Source organism: Triturus cristatus, chromosome 6 (genome assembly GCF_964204655.1).
Source record: "Triturus cristatus chromosome 6, aTriCri1.1, whole genome shotgun sequence".
Taxonomy (NCBI): Eukaryota; Metazoa; Chordata; class Amphibia; order Caudata; family Salamandridae; genus Triturus; species Triturus cristatus.
Window position 1 is genome coordinate 1,458,842,563 of NC_140589.1, and position 20,137 is coordinate 1,458,862,699.

General features: G+C 52.2%; 1 protein-coding gene across 1 annotated transcript in view; it reads right to left on the minus strand.

The window, feature by feature from the left end:
• The window catches only part of ACTR2 (actin related protein 2), a 245,375-nt gene that overhangs the window by 151,353 nt on the left and 73,885 nt on the right, over positions 1 to 20,137 (minus strand). The window contains exon 3 of the mRNA XM_085612519.1: positions 12,475 to 12,690. Within this exon, the coding sequence (XP_085468645.1) occupies positions 12,475 to 12,690 (216 nt within the window). The remainder of the gene's footprint in view (positions 1 to 12,474; positions 12,691 to 20,137) is intronic.

The window sequence follows — 20,137 nt, forward strand, 5'->3', positions numbered from 1 at the left end:
CATTTTAATAATGGACTACTGTTCACGTTGCCTAGGTTTTGACCAAACCTTTGGATTATAGTGATTCTCCTTGGGTGTGCTCAGGTGTATTTTGACTTTGTATGTTGCCTTAGGATTCGTCCCAAGGTTGTTTATACCCTGATGGGTGGGTATTGTTGACACCGTGGTAGCACCTCTATATGCGAAATTGAAAACATACATGCTTTTGTGTCTCTTACTGTGTTTGTGGATGTGCAGATCTTGAATGCAAAAACCCATGTCTTTTGTTATTAAAGGTTGTTAGGGTGTTCGATTGTCCGACATGGAAGGACAATACCACCTTTAGTAGGAAGTGAGCCTGATTCCTCAGCACTAATTGGTCTGGGAAGAAAGTGGTGTAGGGTGGCTGCACAGACCGACCCTGCAGTTTACTCACACTGTGCAGAAGTATTCACGATGCTCAATTGTGTTCATATGAAGGACAAAATAAGGCTCTATAGTGGCATAACAAATAGTTTTGAGATAAACATGTGAATTAGGCCTTTCATGAAATGCATCAAAATAGGTGATTTGAAAATAGAAGGCTGATCTGAACATAAAAATGCCGAAATCGCTGGCCCGTAAACTTGTCCACTGCAAGGTCATGCAGGGCGAACAAAAGAATAAAACAGCAACATATCAGAAAGCTAATCCCGGAGAGTATCAAGATGACGGATCCTACTCTAGACCACAAACTTCTCCCAGGAAAATGCATTTAATTGAAGGGCATTTTGCTGCATGGATGAAATACACTACCTCAGGTGGCAAGACTAAAGAGCTCAGCTGCCACTTCTCACTCTTCATGCATGAAGGTGTAGGGCATGGTGATTTGAGTACAGAATCATCCCCTGTTGCTGAGACAGCTGGTTCTCCTGAAGTGGTAGCCGGATCAGAGGACAAGTGCTACAGCTCAAGATATCCGGGTACTACCCGTCACTGGCCCAGTCCAGGGCTACTTGGATGACCGTCGCCCAATCTGTCCCAAATTTCCTCAGAATTCACTGCAGAAAAGGCAGGGACGAGAATGCATACAAAATGACCTTGTCCCATCACAGGGATAATTAGTTTCTCAGTGATATTTCTAAAGGAAACTGCACAGTTGTGTTAACACTGTACACTCTCTGCAGTGGCAAATAAATATAACCATAGCATGCGTCACTGCTCAAAAGTGCTATGTTCCAAATTGGGATAAAAATGTCATTTGTGGTACGCTAGCCCACACCTGCTGTGGCATTCAGGAACCCTGCCAAGTGTTTGGTCACCAGGAACATCATCAGCCACTGGTCAAGCCACCTTCAAAGGAGCATAGCCTCCAGGCACAAGATCTAGGATCCTCTGCTTGTTACAATACCGCATGGCGGTTTGTGTAGTCCATGAGGACCTACCAGAATCCCTTTGAGGGCTGGGAAGAAGGCTTTCAGCGTCAGGCTGATCGCACAAACCTAGACTGATAAGGAGCTGGGGCTTGGCCAGACACGTCCGATCCCCACCTCAACCAAATGGCTCCCCTAGGACAGACATGTCTGTCACAACTGATTTCTGGTTGGGGAAGGGGAAACGGTCTGCCACAAGTCAGGCTAGTGTCTGTCTGACACCACAACAGATCCTGTCTAGTTTCCTGCTGAAGATTCGGAACAGGCTACCCTGATGCAGGGCTTACTGAAACCAGACGCACAGAACAAGAAGGATGCACAAGGCTAGAAGCCCGGGAAACTACAGGATCACCCTCAATGAGACCCAGTTCTGATCCCGAAACATTAGGATCATATTCTGGATGTCACAGGCTCACTGCGGAAAGGGTTACAACATCACTCCAGGTTGAAGGAAATCCTCTGCTTAAGGTTCAGTTGGGAGTTCAACTCCATGATGTAAAATCTAATAAAAATCAAAAGGGCGGTTGTCAAGTGGAGGTGGTCCGTGAGTGAAAGCAATAAACCAGCCTTGAGGAGTCAGTCATCAAGGTGTGGGAACATGCGTATCTCAAACTCAGAAGATGAGCAGTGATCACTGCCATCACTTTTGTGAACACCAGAGAGGCCGAGGTAAGACTGAAGGGCAGAAGGGCAAACTAAAAGTGTGCTGACGCCACTAAGAACCACATGTTAAGTCTGCGAGACCGCAGGACCAGTATATGAAAATGAGTTTTGCAAGTCTAAGGATCCAGAGAAGAGAAGGTCCGCACCACAGTGAACATTCTGAACATGTTTTTCCTCAGAAAAGCATTCAATGGCCAGAGGTCTAAAGTGGGCCTGAGGCCTCAGCCTTTTTCGACACAAGCAATATTGAGATTAGCATTCCTCGCCCTTCTTGGAGTCCAGCATCCTTTGGATGGCACGCTTGCCTGAGGAGGCGGACCTCCTGCATCAAAATTGAGACATGGTCTGAAGAAATTTGTCCTGTCGTGGGTGGAATATGAGACGGGGATCAAATTAATGCAGAGTGATAAGCAGGTGTTTCTAAAGTTTAGAAACACTACATACCACTCACAGCAGTGCCCTTTCATACTCTGCAGTATAATCACTGCAGAGTAAGTAAGGGTACCAAGTGGTGTTTGGCTGCACTGTTTTCTTAGCGCAAAATGCTTCCTCGTACCATTTTTGGACGCAAGGGTGCATTTTGCGCAATGAAAATAGCACCATATGCCCACTCTGCCCGCATGTAATTTTGCAGAATCAAACTCTGTCAAATTCCACATACCCCTAATCCTAATCAAAATTACGGTGCATGGTGTCCACTAAAGATGGACAATTTCTCTGCTGGATGGGCCAGTGAATTTACCAACCCAACCTTTTTGATGATGCCACATGCAATAAAAATCATACAATGGCATCAAGTAACACTTGTTGTCAGTCAAGGTTTGGATTATCTGGTTTATTTGTTTCTGTGATTTGATGTGATGAACAGCAGCTTGGGAACTGCTTCTCAAGAGATTCCACAGTTGAGTGTGATGTTGAGAAAGGCATTATAATCACAAAGGTGTGACAAGAATGGAACCTAGATGGCAAACAAAACGTTTGGAAAGAGAATTGCGCAGCTAAGATAACTGGAAGCAGACTGTTGAACAAGTTACTTACCTTCGGTAACGATATATCTGTAAGAAACATTAGTTAATTAGATTCCTCACCTTAGAATATCCCCAGGCGTCAGGCTGGATCAAGAAAGATTTTTCGTCAGCAATACCCTGGCGCGTCGCCTGCGGCTCCGCGTCCATCGTCGGCGTCGTGATCGCCGGGATGATGTCGGAGTACTTAGACGCCGCCCTTACGCGCTGACGTCAGTTCTTGTACATAGCTTTCCGTGCCAGGAACGCAGAGCCATGCAAGAGACCGACACTGGTGCCAAAAAGGGATGACCTCAACCCTAGATATCGGTTCGCAGAACGGGGAGGATAGGTGGGCGGTGAGGAATCTAACTAACTAATGTTTCTTACAGATATATCGTTACCGAAGGTAAGTAACTTGTTCATCTGAAAGAAACACGTTAGTTAGATTCCTCACCTTAGAATAGATACTCCAGCAATACCAACCCCGGTGGGTCTGTGAACCAAGATCACACCAGAAAGTCCTGGAGAACAGAACGGCCAAAGAAGCCATCTCTCCGGACTTGGCTGTCCAGGCAATAGTGTTTGGCAAACATGTGCAGCAAGGCCCACGTTGCTGCCTGACAAATGTCCTGCAAGGGGACTCCCCGGCCCAGGGCAGTGGTCGCCGCTGTGGCCCGAGTGGAATGGGCCCTCAGCCCTACAGGAGGTTCCTTTTTAGCTAAGGAATAACAGGCCTGGATACACAAAACGACCCACCGAGAGATGGTTCGCTTGCGCACCGCCCGCCCCTTCTTAGCGCCCACGTAGCTAACAAAGAGTTGGTCGTCCACCCGGAACTGTTTGGTGCGGTCCAGATAAAAGGACAGCACCCGTTTTGGGTCCAGACGGTGGAGCCTCTCTTCCTCTTTCGAGGAAGGCGGAAAGAAGGTGGGCAGTGTAACAGACTGGCCGATGTGAAAGGCAGTCACCACCTTAGGGAGAAAGGAAGGACGAGTCCTGAGAACAACTTTGTCCGGATGGACAGAAAGGAAAGGAGGCTTAGAAGAGAGAGCCTGGAGCTCACTCACCCTTCTAGCAGAGGTGATGGCAACCAGGAAAGCAGTCTTAAGAGTCAGAAGACGAAGAGGACAATTATGAAGTGGCTCAAAGGGAGCGCACATCAGATAGGTCAATACTAGATTTAAATGCCACTGAGGCATTACGAAAGGGACAGGAGGAAACATGTGAGTAATGCCCTTAAAGAATCGAGAAACAACAGGGGATTTAAAAAGAGAAGGCTGATCAGGAAGCCGTAGGAAAGCAGAAATAGCCGAAAGGTATCCCTTGAGGGTGCCCAGAGCAGAGCCCTGCTGGGCCAGGTAAAGAAGAAAGAGGAGAACCTCAGAAAGAGGGGCGGAAAGGGGATCCGCAGCCTTTGCTGTGCACCATGCCACAAATTTGTTCCACCTGCAGGCGTATACCGATTTTGTGGTGGGACGCCTGGCTGCCGGAACAACATTACAGACTTCAGGAGGCAAGTCAAATGGCATCAACTGCCGCCGCTCAATCTCCACGCATGGAGGTGGAGGCTGGACAGGTTCGGGTGGAGGACTGTCCCCTGCTGCTGCGACAGAAGGTCCTCCTGAAGAGGCAGTCGTATCGGGGGATCGATCGATAGACTGAGTAGCTCGGGATACCAGTATCTTCATGCCCAATCCGGAGCCACATGGATGACTTGGGCCCGGTCGCGCCTGATCTTCTTCAGCACTCTGAGCAGAAGTGGTATAGACGGAAAGGCGTACAACAGACCGCAACTCCACTCGCGGCGAAAAGCGCCTCAGAGCGAGTGCCGCCTTGGAAACTCCAACGCGCAGAACTGCGCGTTCTCTTCGGTGGCGAATAGATCTAACCAAGGCTCTCCCCACTGCTGAAAGAGGCCTTGCACTACGTCCGAGTTCAGACGCCATTCGTGATCCATCATGCACCGGCAGCCGAGTTCTTCCGCCCTGGCGTTCAGAGAGCCCACCAGGTGTTGAACCACCAGGGTGATGCCCTGATGTTCCAGCCATGTCCAGAGGTGCAGAGCCTCCTGACAAAGTGTCCACGACCCCACCCCGCCCTGTTTGTTGCAATACCACATGGCGGTGGTGTTGTCCGTGAACACCTGCACTACTTTTCCCCGAACAGAGGGAAGGAATGCCTTCAGTGCAAGCCGGATCGCCCGCAGCTCCAATAGGTTGATATGGAGCCAGGCCTCTGATCGCCGCCTCTCCCATGTGGCCCCCCCCCATCCCAGGAGGGACGCATCCGTCACTACCGTGTGCTTCGGTTGGGGAAGGGAGAGGAATCTGCCTCTGACCCAATCGCGGTCCGTGAGCCACCACTGCAACTGTCTTGCAGTACCCTCCGAGATCAAGACATGGTCGGACAGGTTGCCCCGATGCTGGGCCAACTGAAACTTTAGGTCCCACTGCAGAGCCCGCATCCGCCACCTGGGGTGATGTACCAGCAGGATGCAGGAGGCCATCAGACCCAGAAGCCGCAGCACCAACCTGACCGAAAACCGGGATAGAGGCCGAAAGATTGGAGTCAGAGCCTGAATATCCCGGACCCGCCGCTCCGGAGGATAGACCCGGAACTGCACCGAGTCCAGAACCGCTCCGATGAAGAGGAGCTTCTGGGAGGGACTCAGATGCGACTTTGGCACATTGATGGAGAACCCCAGCAAATGCAGGAGGTCGGCTGTAGTCTGGAGGTGGGAGACGACTGCCAGGGGCGAGCCCGCCTTCAACAACCAGTCGTCCAGATAGGGGAAGACTGGAACCCCTAATCTGCGCAGGTGAGCTGCGACCACCGCCACTCACTTTCGTGAACACCCGAGGGGCACTGGTGAGGCCGAAGGGGAGCACGGTAAACTGAAAGCGCTCGTGGCCTACCGTGAACCGCAGGTAACGCCGGTGGGCCGGCAGGACGTGGATGTGGAAATAAGCATCCTGCAAGTCCAACGCTACCATCCAGTCTCCAGGGTCTAGGGCAGCCAGAACCTGAGCCAAGGTGAGCATCTTGAACTTCTCCTTCCGGAGGAAGGCGTTGACGCTCCTGAGGTCCAAGATAGGGCGTAGGCCTCCTCTGCCCTTCTTGGGAACCAGAAAGTAGTGGGAGTAACAACCCCGACCTACTTCTGGGCAAAGAACACGCTTGATGGCCCTCTTGGCCAAGAGGGCCGTAACTTCCTCCTGCAGAAGTTGCAAGTGATCCCCCGACATGCGGTGGTACTGCGCTGGCATGGCTGGAGGGGTCGCCTCGAAGGGGAGGGAGTAGCCCCTTCGGACGATTTGCAGCACCCACCTGTCCGATGTGATGGTACGCCAGTGGAGAAGGTGATGGCGAACTCTGCCTCCCACTGGCGTGGAATGGGCCTGAAAGCACGGACAAGTAGGGCTTTGAGGCGGATGCTGCCGGGGTAGATGTGGACGGACTGGCTCGTTGTCCCCCTGCTCCGCCTCAGCGGAATTCACGTCCGCGTTGAGGCTGGCTCTGCAGCCTGTGGCTAGACAGACGTGAGGGGGTACCCCTTCCTTGGCCACGAAAGGGGCAAAAAGCGGAAGTATGCAGACGCGGGGCCGAGAGGCCCAAGGACTTGGCCGTAGCCCTGGAGTCCTTAAAGCGCTCCAGCGCACTATCCGCTTTGTCACCAAAAAGGCGACTGCCATCGACGGGCATGTCCATGAGGGTGGTGTGGACATCTTCGGAGAAACTCGTGGACCTCAGCCAGGCGTGACGACGAATCGCCACCATGGTCGCCATTGCCCTGCCTAGCGAGTCCGTTGTGTCCAGTCCACATCGGATTGCATGCCGTGCCGCATCCCGCCCCTCGGCAAGAGCCTGGGCGAGCCGTGTCCGGGCCTCCTCCGGAGACTGGGGCAGCACGTCCTCCACCGTGTCCCACAGGGAGTGGGAGTAACGGTCCAAAAGGCACGCGGTGTTGATAGACCGCAACCCCACAACCCCAAACTAAGGGAGGAGAACAGTTTCTTCCCAAACTGTTTCAACCTTTTGGATTCCCGATCCGGGGGAGCGGACAGGAAGGAGGTCTGAGAGGCAGAGGCCTAGATAACCAGACTCTCGGGCGTGGGGTGCATAGACAGAAAACTGGGGTCGCCCGGTGCAGGGCGGTGGCGCCGGGCCACGTTCCGGTCCACAGGAGGAACTGTGGAGGGCTTGGACCAGGTGCCCTTCAGAACGTCAGACAGACAGTGCTTCATTGAACTGCAGCAGAGGCTCCGGGGAGCTTGCTGGCGGTTGAAGCACTTCAGTGAGGAGATTAGTCCTCACGGCCACAGCCGGCTGTTCCAGCCCAAGGGCTTCGGCCGCCTTGCACAGCACCACAGAAAACGTAGCACCTTCCTCCGTAGCCATGGATGGAGGAGAGATGAAGCCAGTGTCAGGGGAGGTATCAAGACCACTGGCATCCCCCAGTTCGTCTGCCCAGTCCTGAGATAACTGGCACTGCCGTGCCAGAGGGTCCTCAGACCCCTCCCAGTCGTCACCATTATCCAACTCCTGGTATACAGGTGGAAGTGCCGGAGCCGGGCGGAAGATGAACCTGTCAGCCATCGGCGTCGGATACGGCGCCGCTCCGACGCCGGGCCCGGACCGGGACTAAACCGGGAAACGGCGTCGTCCGAAGGCGGCGCCGGGGGCGGCACCGGAGGGGACGGCGCTGGCGGAGGGTCGTAAGGTCGACCGGGATCCAGCGGCGTCAGGACCGGAGTCGACGCCGGAGCCGCCGGCTCGCTAGTCCTCCCAGTCGAGCCCGCTGGGTACGAAGGTGCGGCCGCAGGCGGCGACGCCGAAGCCAGGCTCCTCATGGCCACGAGGAAATCCCTGTCTCCGCCGGAGTCGCGTCAGACCCAGGGACCGGAGGGTATGGGGTCGGATGGGACTCCTGCGGTTCGGACGGGACTCCTGCAGCTCTGACGGAGCCGCGCGGGTGGTGCCACCCGAACCCTCAGCTGAGTCGCGCGACCGGCGAGGGGAGTCGGAAGAGAGATGTCGCTTCTTCGACTTCTTACTGTGCCTCGACTTACCTGAATGCGAGGACTTAGACCCCGACGAGCGGTGATGGGTGCGGCTCCGCGACCGGTCCCTCGACCTCCTCCTCGACTGGGACCGTGAGCGGCGCGGAGCCGACTGCCGGATCTCGAGCAGCTTGCGGGACCGCTCCCGCCTAGCCTTCGAAGTCAAGGCCCGGCAGTTGAGGCACAACTCGGCATCGTGGTCTGCCCCAAGGCAATAGAGGCACCGTCGGTGGTGATCCGTGACCGACATCAGTCGGTGACAGGCGCCACAAGGTTTGAAGCCAGGCATCCCTACCGGCACCAGAGTCGAGGTCGATTGGAAATGGAACCAAAAGAGTTCAAAAAAGTTTAGTCAAAAAATGACTAAAAGGGTATGCTCTTCCTGGATCGACGCTTAATGGCGCGGAAAAAAGAAGATCTGAAGTCAGCGCGTGAGGACGGCGTCCAAGTACTCTGACGACGTCATCCCAGCGATCACGACGCCGTCAGCAGACGCGGAGCCGCAGACGTCGCCTAGCGACGCGCAAGGGTATTGCTGACGAAAAAAAATTCCGGATCCTGCCTGACGCCTGGGGATATTCTAAGGTGAGGAATCTAACTAACGTGTTTCTTTCAGATGTTTGTGATTTCATGGAAATGTTGCTGTCCTAGTGCAATCTGCAGCACTTTGGTGCGGTAGGTTAACTGTTCAAGACACCACTCACTTCTCTACTCTACACTCACTTGACACACACATAGCAAAAGCAGTATCAATGTTCAGCTGGCACAATTTTAGTATGAGAAATATGGAAAAATAAAGTAAAGAAATAGAGTAGTTGCTCAGAGCGCCTTGCGCAGTAAAAGCAAACGTTGACAGTTGAATTGGGCTTAGGACAATTTGCCAATTATGGTACATGCAAAACGTGTGCTCCAACTGCAGGGATCTGCTGTTCTGTCTCCTACAGTTGGCAGCTTGAATGAAGCCTGCAATTGACACTGGTCCACTTTCTATATCCTAGAAGACTGATGTCTAATCTTCCAAGTAGCTCAGTTAGAGTAGGCTTAATTTTCCACCATTATCAACCTTTACTTAAGCCACCCTTTCACATACTGTCTCCTCCATGTCCTATCCTTCCTCTTAACCAAAATAACTGCCCTTGCCTGCAAACTGTTGCAGCTCTCTGTACCCCCTCTGAGGTACAAACCATACGGTCTGTCCACACCAAGCTGCCACCTACCTGCAGATTTAATACTGCACGGCCTTTCCTTGCTCAAAACATTCTCATGAACAATTGAATATTCTCACTCTCAACTCTTCTCCACATCCTATGGAATGCCAGATAAATCTGCAATAAGACAGCAAGCCATTGTTCTCATGCTAGGTTCACGTTTTAAGCATACCAATAAATTCACACATAAAAATGAATACAGTGATTCAATCTGGTTCCCTCTCCTCCCATCTGACTTCATCGCTTTGGCACGCCGATGCATCCTAATTATTCAACAACTAATTCACTACTTCAGGACAGAGAGAGATGCCTTGTCATTGATCTTCTTCTGACTACATCCGACTCCACCTAGACTTTGCCACCTGCTCATCTGCATAAATCACTCAATGCTTGGATCTATGACCCCCTCCCATTTATATAATGCTCCTCAACCAACCACAAGCAATCATTTTCGCTACCTACAATGCCATCCTTGTCTGGACGCAGAAATCCAACACTCTTACTTCTTTGTGAGTTTCAAGTAGACACTGGAAATCACGTCTCCGCCTCGAACTTGCAGCACTTATCTTGGACCACACTATCACCAAGTCATTCTCTGAGTGCACTGACATTAAACCCTCTCCTCTCATGTTCAACTTCCCTTTTCTTTGCCCACTGAATCCCCATCTCAAACATCCTTCTTTATCCTTGTGACTAGTACCAATCCTCTCATCATGCACGATCCTATATCCCTCACTAATGTATGCCTGACTCTTTATACTTTTACCAAGAGCAAGACAAACTTGTACTGACTTCAAAAAATATCTCCCAAGACTTCTCACAATGAACCATTCATCTCCATCGCTGCAGCCATATACTGGTCAATAAATGAAACACAACCTCCATGTGGCAGCATTCAAAAACAGAACTGGTTCTAACCTATAGTGGCCAGCTGTGGGTTTCAAATGGAACGTACAACTTACTAGCTCTCTCAGTGCATTCTGGTCATGTAGTACATTTTTTAACAGTTGAAGCTCTTACAATGAATAAAAGGTTGATAACTATTAATTTCTGTCAATATTTCATTTTTGTAGCCCCAGACATGCATTTCTCTCTTCATGAGTTAAGATGTTGTCCATAGATGTGAGGGTTGGGGAGAGGATGTTGGGGAGGACAGAGAGACTTTTCTAGGGGGAGATACAGTGGTGAGAGATTCTTCAAGAGTACTATTATGGCTCTTATAAGGAGGCGTCTGTGCTTGTCTAGATTCCCAATGCTGAGAAAGAGACTGGGGCGCATACTGGAGGCGTGTTAATCTGTTAATTAACACTAGTATTGTGTATATGGTTTGCAACAGCAAAAGCTTAATAGAAAGAGTTTTAATAAAACTTGTTTGCAGCATAACATTTAAAGACCAGACCAGTTAATGCACAGGGCCTCTCCCTCGGTTGTGTAGCCATGGCCCCTCCTGGTGAGTGCCAGTTATCATGTGTGGCCTTATGAAGGTTGTTGGGCATTCAATGATTCTTACTCTTTCTGCACTTTCCACAAACATTGTTCGCTACAAGTGAATTTCACAACTCTAGATTTATCTATACCAGGATACCTGTAACCCCAGGGGTGGGGAAAATATGGCCCACTAAAAAAATGAGGAATTACATGGGGAATTGGTAATTTCAGTCCAAAGTCCCATATGTCCTCATTTTCCCCCTGCTTTCACACAGAGGTTTGCTTTTTCAGTAGCTGAAATATTCATGTGAAGTAAAGAGATCCACAATGGTGCTGCGTTTCTCAAAACTCCATTGGAGCAACTGCTGAGAGCAGCACCACTGGAATTAAGAAGCCATGCCTAATGAAAACCTTAGAATCATATGTACATGTTGGTCACACTGGTTATCCAGCAACTCTTTCACCATAAAACACTTCAGGACCAAACTGCCAACTCACTTACACAGAGAAAGTCGCCCACCCCTAGATTCCAATAGGTTTTACCTTTAAATGCTCACTTCCTCCCATAGTAAAGCCAGTTCTGAATTTTCCAGACAATGACAACATTCCATTGTTCCAAAAAGAGTTACAATCTTTGAACCCTGGGCCTCTTACTAATCCCACCCACAAGCCATCACCCAGTATCATTTATCTGATGGCTTTGCTACATGCTTTAACCCGAAATTAAAAGCCATATAACTAACTGTACAGTGTCCTCCATAGTGTTCAACTATCTCACTCTCCCACAGAAAGACCTCCAATATTTGTTCTCAGCCTCCCCCCTCCTCATGGATATCCAACCTGGTTTCTGCTCTACAAATGTCCCATACCCATATGCCCTTAAAACAATCAACCCTCCTGTTGTCCTTTTAGCCCAATTATCAGTGACACCAACCTCCTCATGCTTCATTCAAAATGCTGATACTCGCCACATGCAAGAATTAGCTCATAACAGATGCAGTGACCAATTTAAAATTATTCTCTATTTCCATTTACAAAATCATCTCCACAAACCATGCAACATCAGGGTCCTCCCCAATCTGTTAATATTCAATACCTATGCCCACCAAATCATTTCTCATTCCAAACTTCTTATAATCCATTTGCTTCATTCATGCTTTGGGACTGCAAAATCCACCTAACCACTAACCCAATCATCATATCCAAGTTGTTAATTTCTGGCCCACTTCTCTGGCAGTGTCTGAGGTGACCCTTGTGAAGCCATTCCTCGTGTCCCTCTACACAACCTCTACAGGTGACAAACCCTCCATTTCGCTTTTCATACTACTTTATCAGTGATCACACACAAAACCCCTTTCTTAAAAGGCCAGCATCAAGAAAAGGCATTTACGTAACAATGCATCACAGTTAAAACAATACTAAGCTGCACAGATAAAACAATATTCTACATAACGTGGAACAACCTTAGCTGGGAAAAATACTCAAGACAACACTAAAAAAACATAAAAGGATAATTACATATACAAGTATTAAAAAAATGACAGCGTTGTATGCTTTTTCGGGTACATGCCAACGACTTCGATAGGTTATGTTCTGTATTCCTAAGCTCATCATAAACCCCAAAATGCCACCAAAGATTAATGAACACATCGGCAGTAGAAATTCTCAACATTGTGTTGAAGGTCACAACAGATATTCTGTTCCATTTGTAACAAACCTCTACAATCTTTTCGCGATTTTTGGTCGGGTTCATTGGAGGCTCTGTGAGCAGGATTTTACAATTCTTGGTGTCAATATTCAACTTTTCAGGTCCAAATGTGTAGTCCCAGAGGTGTTTCATGTCATCCCAGTTGCGAACAATGCCATTTTCCATAGGGTAGTTCACCTCTAACATGGATCGCAATTTACTTGCCTCATCGCCTACCATGAGATCCTGCAAAGAAAAAAAATCAACAGCTTTGGTTGGAATTCTTTATGTGACAACATCCTGATATCAATGAAAAGGGTCTAGCATAGAACAAAAGCCATGGTACAATACTGGATTCAAGGTTAAATACAAGGGTACATATTGTGGGGGCTCTAACAAACAAAAATAGTGAAGGTTGTATAAGGATAGGACAGGAGTGATTTTTGTCTGTTCCCGTATAGTCTTAAGTACTGATCGATCTCTCTTCCAGGATCTCTCACTGCCTGTAAAGCTCCCTCTAAATCAGTCTTATTTTCAATCGCTGCAGTCTGCCAGTGAGTCTCTTTGGCTCTGTCAATTTCCGTCAGTCTCTTTCCCAATGATTTGGCCTCTGCCGCTGCTTCTCTTTGGTCTTCTCTCCTGTGCCACCTCAGTAGCCCCAGCAGGACTTCAGAGTGGAGGAAAGGGAGAGAGAAAAGCACATGCGGCTCAGACGGTCGCACTGCTGTTCGTGGTGAGGTGTTATGTTGTTTTAATGACATCTGTATAGTCCTTACTATTATTACGATAGTAGCTTCGCATTTTGCTCCTGAGCGCCCTTTCATATCATGAGCAGCCTGACTGGGACATAAGACCGAAGAAGAACAGGCCACCTCCGTCTGGCGGTCAAAAGTGGATGGCATGTAAGTGGTCTGTGGTGCTATGTAAGAATCATCTCTGGTCTAGGATGTGAAAAGCAGTGTGAAATGTGTTTTGGAGTTTAGAGGATAATGGCAGAAGATCAGGTAGTGAGATCATCAACTAAGAAGAGAGAGAACTGGTAGCACGAAAAAAAGCATAAACCATCAGTAGTCCTACTTTCAGCATCCTAACAGACACGTTTGCAGTACGAGAAATCAGCAGTGAGAGGGTTTTTTCCTTCTGTCAAGTGAATACTGCTAACAGAATACATTTAATGAGCTCAGCCTTCCATCTTACTAAGTACAACTCAACACTGTAATAAATAAACAGATTAAGGTCTTAAAACTGAATATTTCTCACAGATGAACAAGTCAAGTTAAAGATTTGACAAACCACAACCTTGGGAATGATGTTATGAAATGAAAAAATATTTAACGTGACGTAATGTCTCAATTATGATGTATCAATAGAGTACATTTGACTGTTGCTTGAGGCTGTGAATTGTTAATCAAATCTGCTGAGCTATTACAATTCAAGTAAAGAATTAGAAGGAATTCAGGAACCAAATCCACAGTATAATAATTGTTAGAAGGCGACCCCAGGGGAGTCAGGGAGGTCACCTGAACACTCTGAGGCCTACCCTCGGGGTATCGTAGCCGGGCACTGGCGGGAGACTCCTCAGAGTCTCGTATCTAGGATCGCACACACGGCACCACACGACAAAGAGACACCACACGGTAGATTCTTGGGAACAGATCTTTATCTATTCAGCTTCGTCAGATCTTTATGATCACCAAGGTAGAGATGTACAAAATAGAGCACGGGCTCAGAGAGTCTCGGTAGGGAAGGGGGTAGCGGGACAGTCTTTGGGGGATCCGGATAGAGGTAGGGGCGTACCCAACGCCCAGCTCACAATCCTCGAGCCGGGGGATACGCTGTGGTCCAGCCGAGTCTTTAGGAGCCGCGAGTCACTCAGCGGGGCTCAAGCACAAGTTCGGAGGTCTTACGATCTTCAGGGGAGCCGCGAGTCACTCAGCAGGGCTCAGCACAAGTTCGGAGGTCTTACGATCTTCAGGGGAGCCGCGAGTCACTCAGCAGGGCTCAGCACAAGTTCGGAGGTCTTACGATCTTCAGGGGAGCCGCGAGTCACTCAGCAGGGCTCAGGTGTTCCAAGGTTGCAAGGGAGCCGCGACCACGTCAGCAGGGCTCTCGTCGTTCCAAAGTCGAATCTGCCAGATAGCCCCAGAGCACCCCTTGATATAGGTCAGCTCCTCTTTGATGTCCGGGGTCCGTGTAGGCAGGGGTCTTTAGCGCCTGGGGGCCGCTCGTCTAAGTTTCCTGCCATGTTGTCCTTTGATTCTTTCAGGGCCGGGTCGGGAGAAGTCCCAGACACCCAGCAGGCGTGGAGCCAGCCCTCAGGGAGGCCAGAGGGCCGATCGAAACCCATCTCCCGAGGGGAGGCCAGAGGTGTGATGGAAACTGCTCCTCCCTCTCTCACTCTATGGGAGCGCGATGTTCCCCAGCCGGGGTGGCGCCTCTAGGCCGTGGTTGTGCTGGGGCCGGGCGGCCATCGTAGGTGCAGGAAGTGGGCACGGTGGTGCTGGGAAAATGGAGGGCACGGACAGGGAAGTCCGGGTCGGGTGTGTGGGTCCTGGTGGGCAGGACCGGCTAGGCCGTGTACTGGGGACTGAATGAGGTGTACGGGTCAGGGGGTGTGGCCAGGGGTCAGGGATGGCCATGCCACAAGGCCGGGTCTAACACGCGTCCCCCCCCAGCTGAAATCCGGAGAGAACCACCCATCTTCTTGGGGGTTCTCTTCGCTGAGGCGGAAGAACCGGGAGAGGCCGTCAGCGTTGGCGTGGTCAGTACCAGGGCGGTGCTCCACGGTGAAATCCATCCCCTGGAGGGAGATTGACCACCGCAATAGTTTGGGGTTTTCCCCTCGCATCTGCATGAGCCATCGCAGGGGGCGATGGTCGGTTTGGACCTTGAAATGGGTGGCGAACAGATAGGGTTGTAGTTTCTTGAGGGCCCAGACTACGGCGAACGTCTCGCGTTCAATGGTGCTCCACTTCTGTTCTCTGGGTAACAACCTTCGGCTGAGGAAGGCTACGGGCTGGTCTAGGCCTTGGTCATTCACCTGTGACAGGACTGCCCCTATGCCATGCTCGGAGGCATCAGTTTGTACCACAAACTCCTTGGAGTAGTCGGGGGCCTGGAGCAAGGGGCAGTACACATGGCCGCGTTCAGGGCATCGAACGCCTCCTGGCAGGCAGAGGTCCACTGCACCTTCTTGGGCTGTTTCTTGGACGTGAGTTCCGTGAGTGGACCGACCAGGCTGCCGTACCCCCGATGAATCTTCGGTAGTAGCCGGTGAGGCCCAAAAAGGCTCGGACCTCCGTTTGGGTAGTGGGTGGTTCCCAGGCTAGGATTGCGTCGATCTTAGGCTGCAGAGGGGCGACCTGCCCGCTTCTGACCTGGTGCCCGAGGTAGACCACCGAACCTTGCCCAATCTGACATTTGCTGGCTTTTACTGTGAGACCTGCCTGGCGCAGGGCCGTTACCACCCTCCGGAGGTGGTGGAGTTGCTCACTCCATTCGGAACTGAAAACCGCGATATCGTCGAGATATGCGGCGCTGAACTTTTCCAGCCCGGCCAGGACTCTATTCACCAGTCGCTGGAAGGTGGCCGGGGCGTTTTTCATCCCGAAGGGCATCATGAGAAAGCGATAGTGCCCATCCGGGGTGGAGAAGGCGGACCGCTCCTTGGCTCCTTCCGTGAGCGCAATTTGCCAGTATCCGCAGGTTAGATCGAATGTGCTGAGGAAACGAGCCGACCCGAGGCGGTCAATGAGCTCGTCTGCTCGGGGGATGGGGTGAGCGTCGGCTCGGGTGACTTCATTGAGTCCCCGGTAGTCCACACAGAATCTGAGTTCTGGGGCGACACCGGGGGCTGCTACGTTCGGGACCAGTACCACGGGGCTGGCCCAGGGGCTGTCTGAGGGTTCGATCACCCCCAAGGTCAACATCTTCGAGACCTCGGCCTGGATGCAGGACCGGACTCGATCAGGTACTCGGTAGGCTTGTTGCTTCACCGGCGGGCTGTCTCCGGTGTCCACGTCATGGACACACCAGTCGGTGACTTTGGGGACGAGAGAGAATAAGTCAGGGAACTGCCGTAAGAGCTGGCGGCAGACTTCGCGTTGCTGGGAAGTGAGGGATGGAGAGAGGTTCACTCCTTCCACGGAGCCATCCTTCTCCTCGGTACACAGGAAGTCAGGGAGGGGATCTGACTACTCCTCGGCCCCGTCATCTGTGGCCAGCAGCAGACTCAGCTCCGTCTGCACAAAGTGGGGCTTGAGGCGGTTTACGTGAAGGACCCGAAGGGGGTCCCGAGGGGTCTGGACGTCCACAAAGTACGTGACCTGGCTCTTCTGCTCAACGACTTTGAAGGGCCTGGTCCATTTATCCTGGAGGGCGCAAGGTTTCACGGGGGCCATGACCCATACCTGCTGGCCCGGCTGGAACTCGACCAGAGTGGCATTCTGGTCGTACCAGCGTTTCATTTCTTCTTGGCTCGCCTCCAGGTTGGCCTCGGCCATTTCTCGAAACTTCCTAGTCTGGTTTCGGAGGGTCAGGACGTATCGGAACACATCTCGGGGGCGGTCTCGGGGGGCCGCCTCCCACCCTTCCTTGACCAAGCTGAGGGGCCCCCGGACGGGGTGCCCGTAGAGTAACTCAAAGGGGCTGAACCCCAGGGATTTCTGGGGGACTTTCCGGTAGGCGAACAAAAGGCAGGGGAGCAGGACGTCCCACTTGCGGCCGAGGGGCTCTTCCAGGCCTGCAATCATCCCCTTCAGAGTCCGGTTAAACGGCTCTACTAGACCATTCCCTTGGGGGTGGTACGGTGTGGTGAACTTATAGGACACTCCACATTGTTGCCACAGGGACGTCATGTATTTAGAGATAAAGTTCGTCCCGCGGTCGCTTACGACCTCGCGGGGAAAACCCACACGGGAAAAGATCCCCATTAACGCCCGGCCCACCACGGGGGTGGTGATGGTGCGTAGGGTGATGGCCTCCGGGTATCGGGTGGCATGGTCCACTAGGACGAGGATGAAGCGGTGACCTTGGGAGGTTGGGGGGGGGGGGTCCAGGGGCCCCACGATGTCGATCCCCACCCGTTCGAACGGGGTATTGACGACCGGGAAGGGTTGGAGGGGAGCCTTGCGCTTTCCTCCACTTTTCCCACTAGCCTGGCACGTGGGACAGGACTTGCAGTGGGTTTCTACATCTGCTCTCATTTTCGGCCAGTAAAAGTGAGTCACTAGGCGACTGTATGTTTTGTCTTGGCCCAAGTGGCCAGTGAGGGGGACATCGTGGGCCAAGCCCAGGAGGAAGTCTCGGAAGCGTAGGGGTACCACCAGCACCCGGGCTGATCCTAGCTCCACCGACTTCTGCTCACTGTACAAAAGGTCATTTTCCCAATATAGTCGGTGTGTCCCAGACTGGTCGCCCACGGCTTGGGCCTCTGCTTGCTGCCGGGGTCCGACCAGGGAGGGACAGGTAGCTTGCTCTTGGCAGAACTCCTCTCGGGAGGGGCCCCCCTCGTGGCGCCCGTGGGCCAACTCAGGCAGAACGCTTAACTCTGCGATCTGTGCGGGGTCGGACGGTAGGGGTCCATCGTTGGCGACAGATTCTTCATGTGGGGAGATGTGGGGGACCTCAGCTGGGACAATCTTGTCCTCGTTGGCAGGTGTGTCCTCGACTTCCCCCAGGGGGTCAGTCGGGCCGCCATAGATCGGGTGGTGGCGCACACCCACTCGGGGAGACCCATCATCCCTAGGTGGGCCTTGAGCTCGACTTGCGGCCAGGGGGAACTTTCCAGGTCGTTTCCCAGGAGACAGTCGACCGGCTGAGAGATTCTTACGGCTACTTTCAATTTACCGACCACTCCACCCCATTCAAAAGGCACCAGGGCTGCCTGACAGACTCTCCGTGTTGCCAGCTGCAATTACAGGGCAAAATACATTGGGGAGGATCTGGTCTTTGTGGACTAAGTGGCTGAGGACACCGGTGATGCTCGCCCCGGTGTCACGGAGGGCCTCTACCTGTTGGCCATTGATTGTCACTAGCTGCCCATATTTCTTCGTGTTGGAGGGCAGGAGGCTCCCAGGGACCATTTCTCTGTCTCCTAATGATACCAAGGCCATGGCGGCGGGTTCCCATTCTATAGTCTCCTCACTCTCCTCCCCTAGGGCTACGTTAGCTATCTGTCTGGTGGGGGGGGCTGTAGTGGGGACGCGCAGGGCCATGGGGCATTCCGGATCATTGGCGTAATGCTCGGGCTTCTGGCAACGGAAACAAGTGATGGTCACCCGGTGCCCCCATCTCACGGGTGGACCAGATACAGCGGGTGGGGGTGCCGGGAAGTGCGGAGGTTGGTTTTTCGGGGGACTGGACGGGGATTCCCTCTGCCCTCCCTGGTTCCCCCCCCTCTCTGGCGAGGTGGTCCCTGACTGGCTCGGGGGTATTCTCCTACAGGGCCCCGGGAGACCCGGGTGTTGGTCCAGCGATCCGCCTTGACAGCCAGCTTCCTCGGATCCGTGAGCTTGCTGTCGAGCAGATGCTGGCGTAGCTCCACAAAGCAGTTCGCCGCCAGGTGTTCCCATAACATGAGGTCGGTTAGTTCGTCCAGGGTGGTGACTTTGCTGCCCTTAATCCACCCGTCGAATGCACGGCTGAAAAAGTTCACATACTCCACCCACGTGGTACCGGGGATCTTCTTGCAGTCCCGGAACGGCTGGCGGTACATCTCCGGGGTGAGGCCGTACCCGGTGAGGAGGGCCTCCTTCATGTGACTATAGGAGGTCTGCATGAAGGATGGTAGGTCGAGCAGGGTGTCTCTCCCCTCGCTCAAAAATCGTCCCCACAACCCGGCCCCCAAATCTTTCTGCGGGACTCGGTGGGAGGTCATGGCGACCTCGTAGGCCTTGAACCATTGTTGGATGTCATCGTTCTTGTAATATTCCTTGACCACATCTTTGGGGATGTGGACCTTCTGTTCCGCCTGTGGTGGCGCCCCCCGGTTCTCCGGGGGTCGATTTTCTTCGCTCCTTGACTGGAGCTCGATTTCTTTCAAGCTTCGTTCGTGCTCCAGTTGAAGTCTTCGTCCTTCGTGCTCTCGTTGGAGTTTCTTCTCTTCCAGTTCGCCTTGTACTCGCATCTGTTCCACTGCTAGCTTTTTCTCAGCTAATTTCAACTCGCCCTCAATTTTTAGTTTTGCCAGTTCGAGTTCCGTGATTGCGACTTCTCTCTCGGTCTGCGAGTTCTTCCGGGGATAGACCCCCTTCTGGTACGAAGCTTCGTACCTGGTTGCTGCTGCTTTCTCTTGGGGAGAGTCCAGCTTCGTCGTGGAGCTCCACTGCTCCTTCTGGGCGGGGGGCTCCGGATTCCACCTAAGCTTTCAGTGCCTTCTGAATATCTTCTTAGGTGTTGAGACCAGTGGTAGCGATTTTTAGTTCTTTGCAGAATTGCTTCAGTTCTTTGTGCGTGTACTCTTCCAGTTGTTCCGCCTGGAACACAGCACTCGCGTTGGTTTCTGTGAGGCTCATGCCGTTTTCTTCTGCCATTTTTGCCGGTGGTGCGTCCGCTGCTTATGGTACGATCTCTAGATGATGGGCCCGAATCCCGTCGCTTGCCACCAATGTTAGAAGGCGACCCCAGGGGAGTCAGGGAGGTCACCTGAACACTCTGAGGCCTACCCTCGGGGTATCGTAGCCGGGCACTGGCG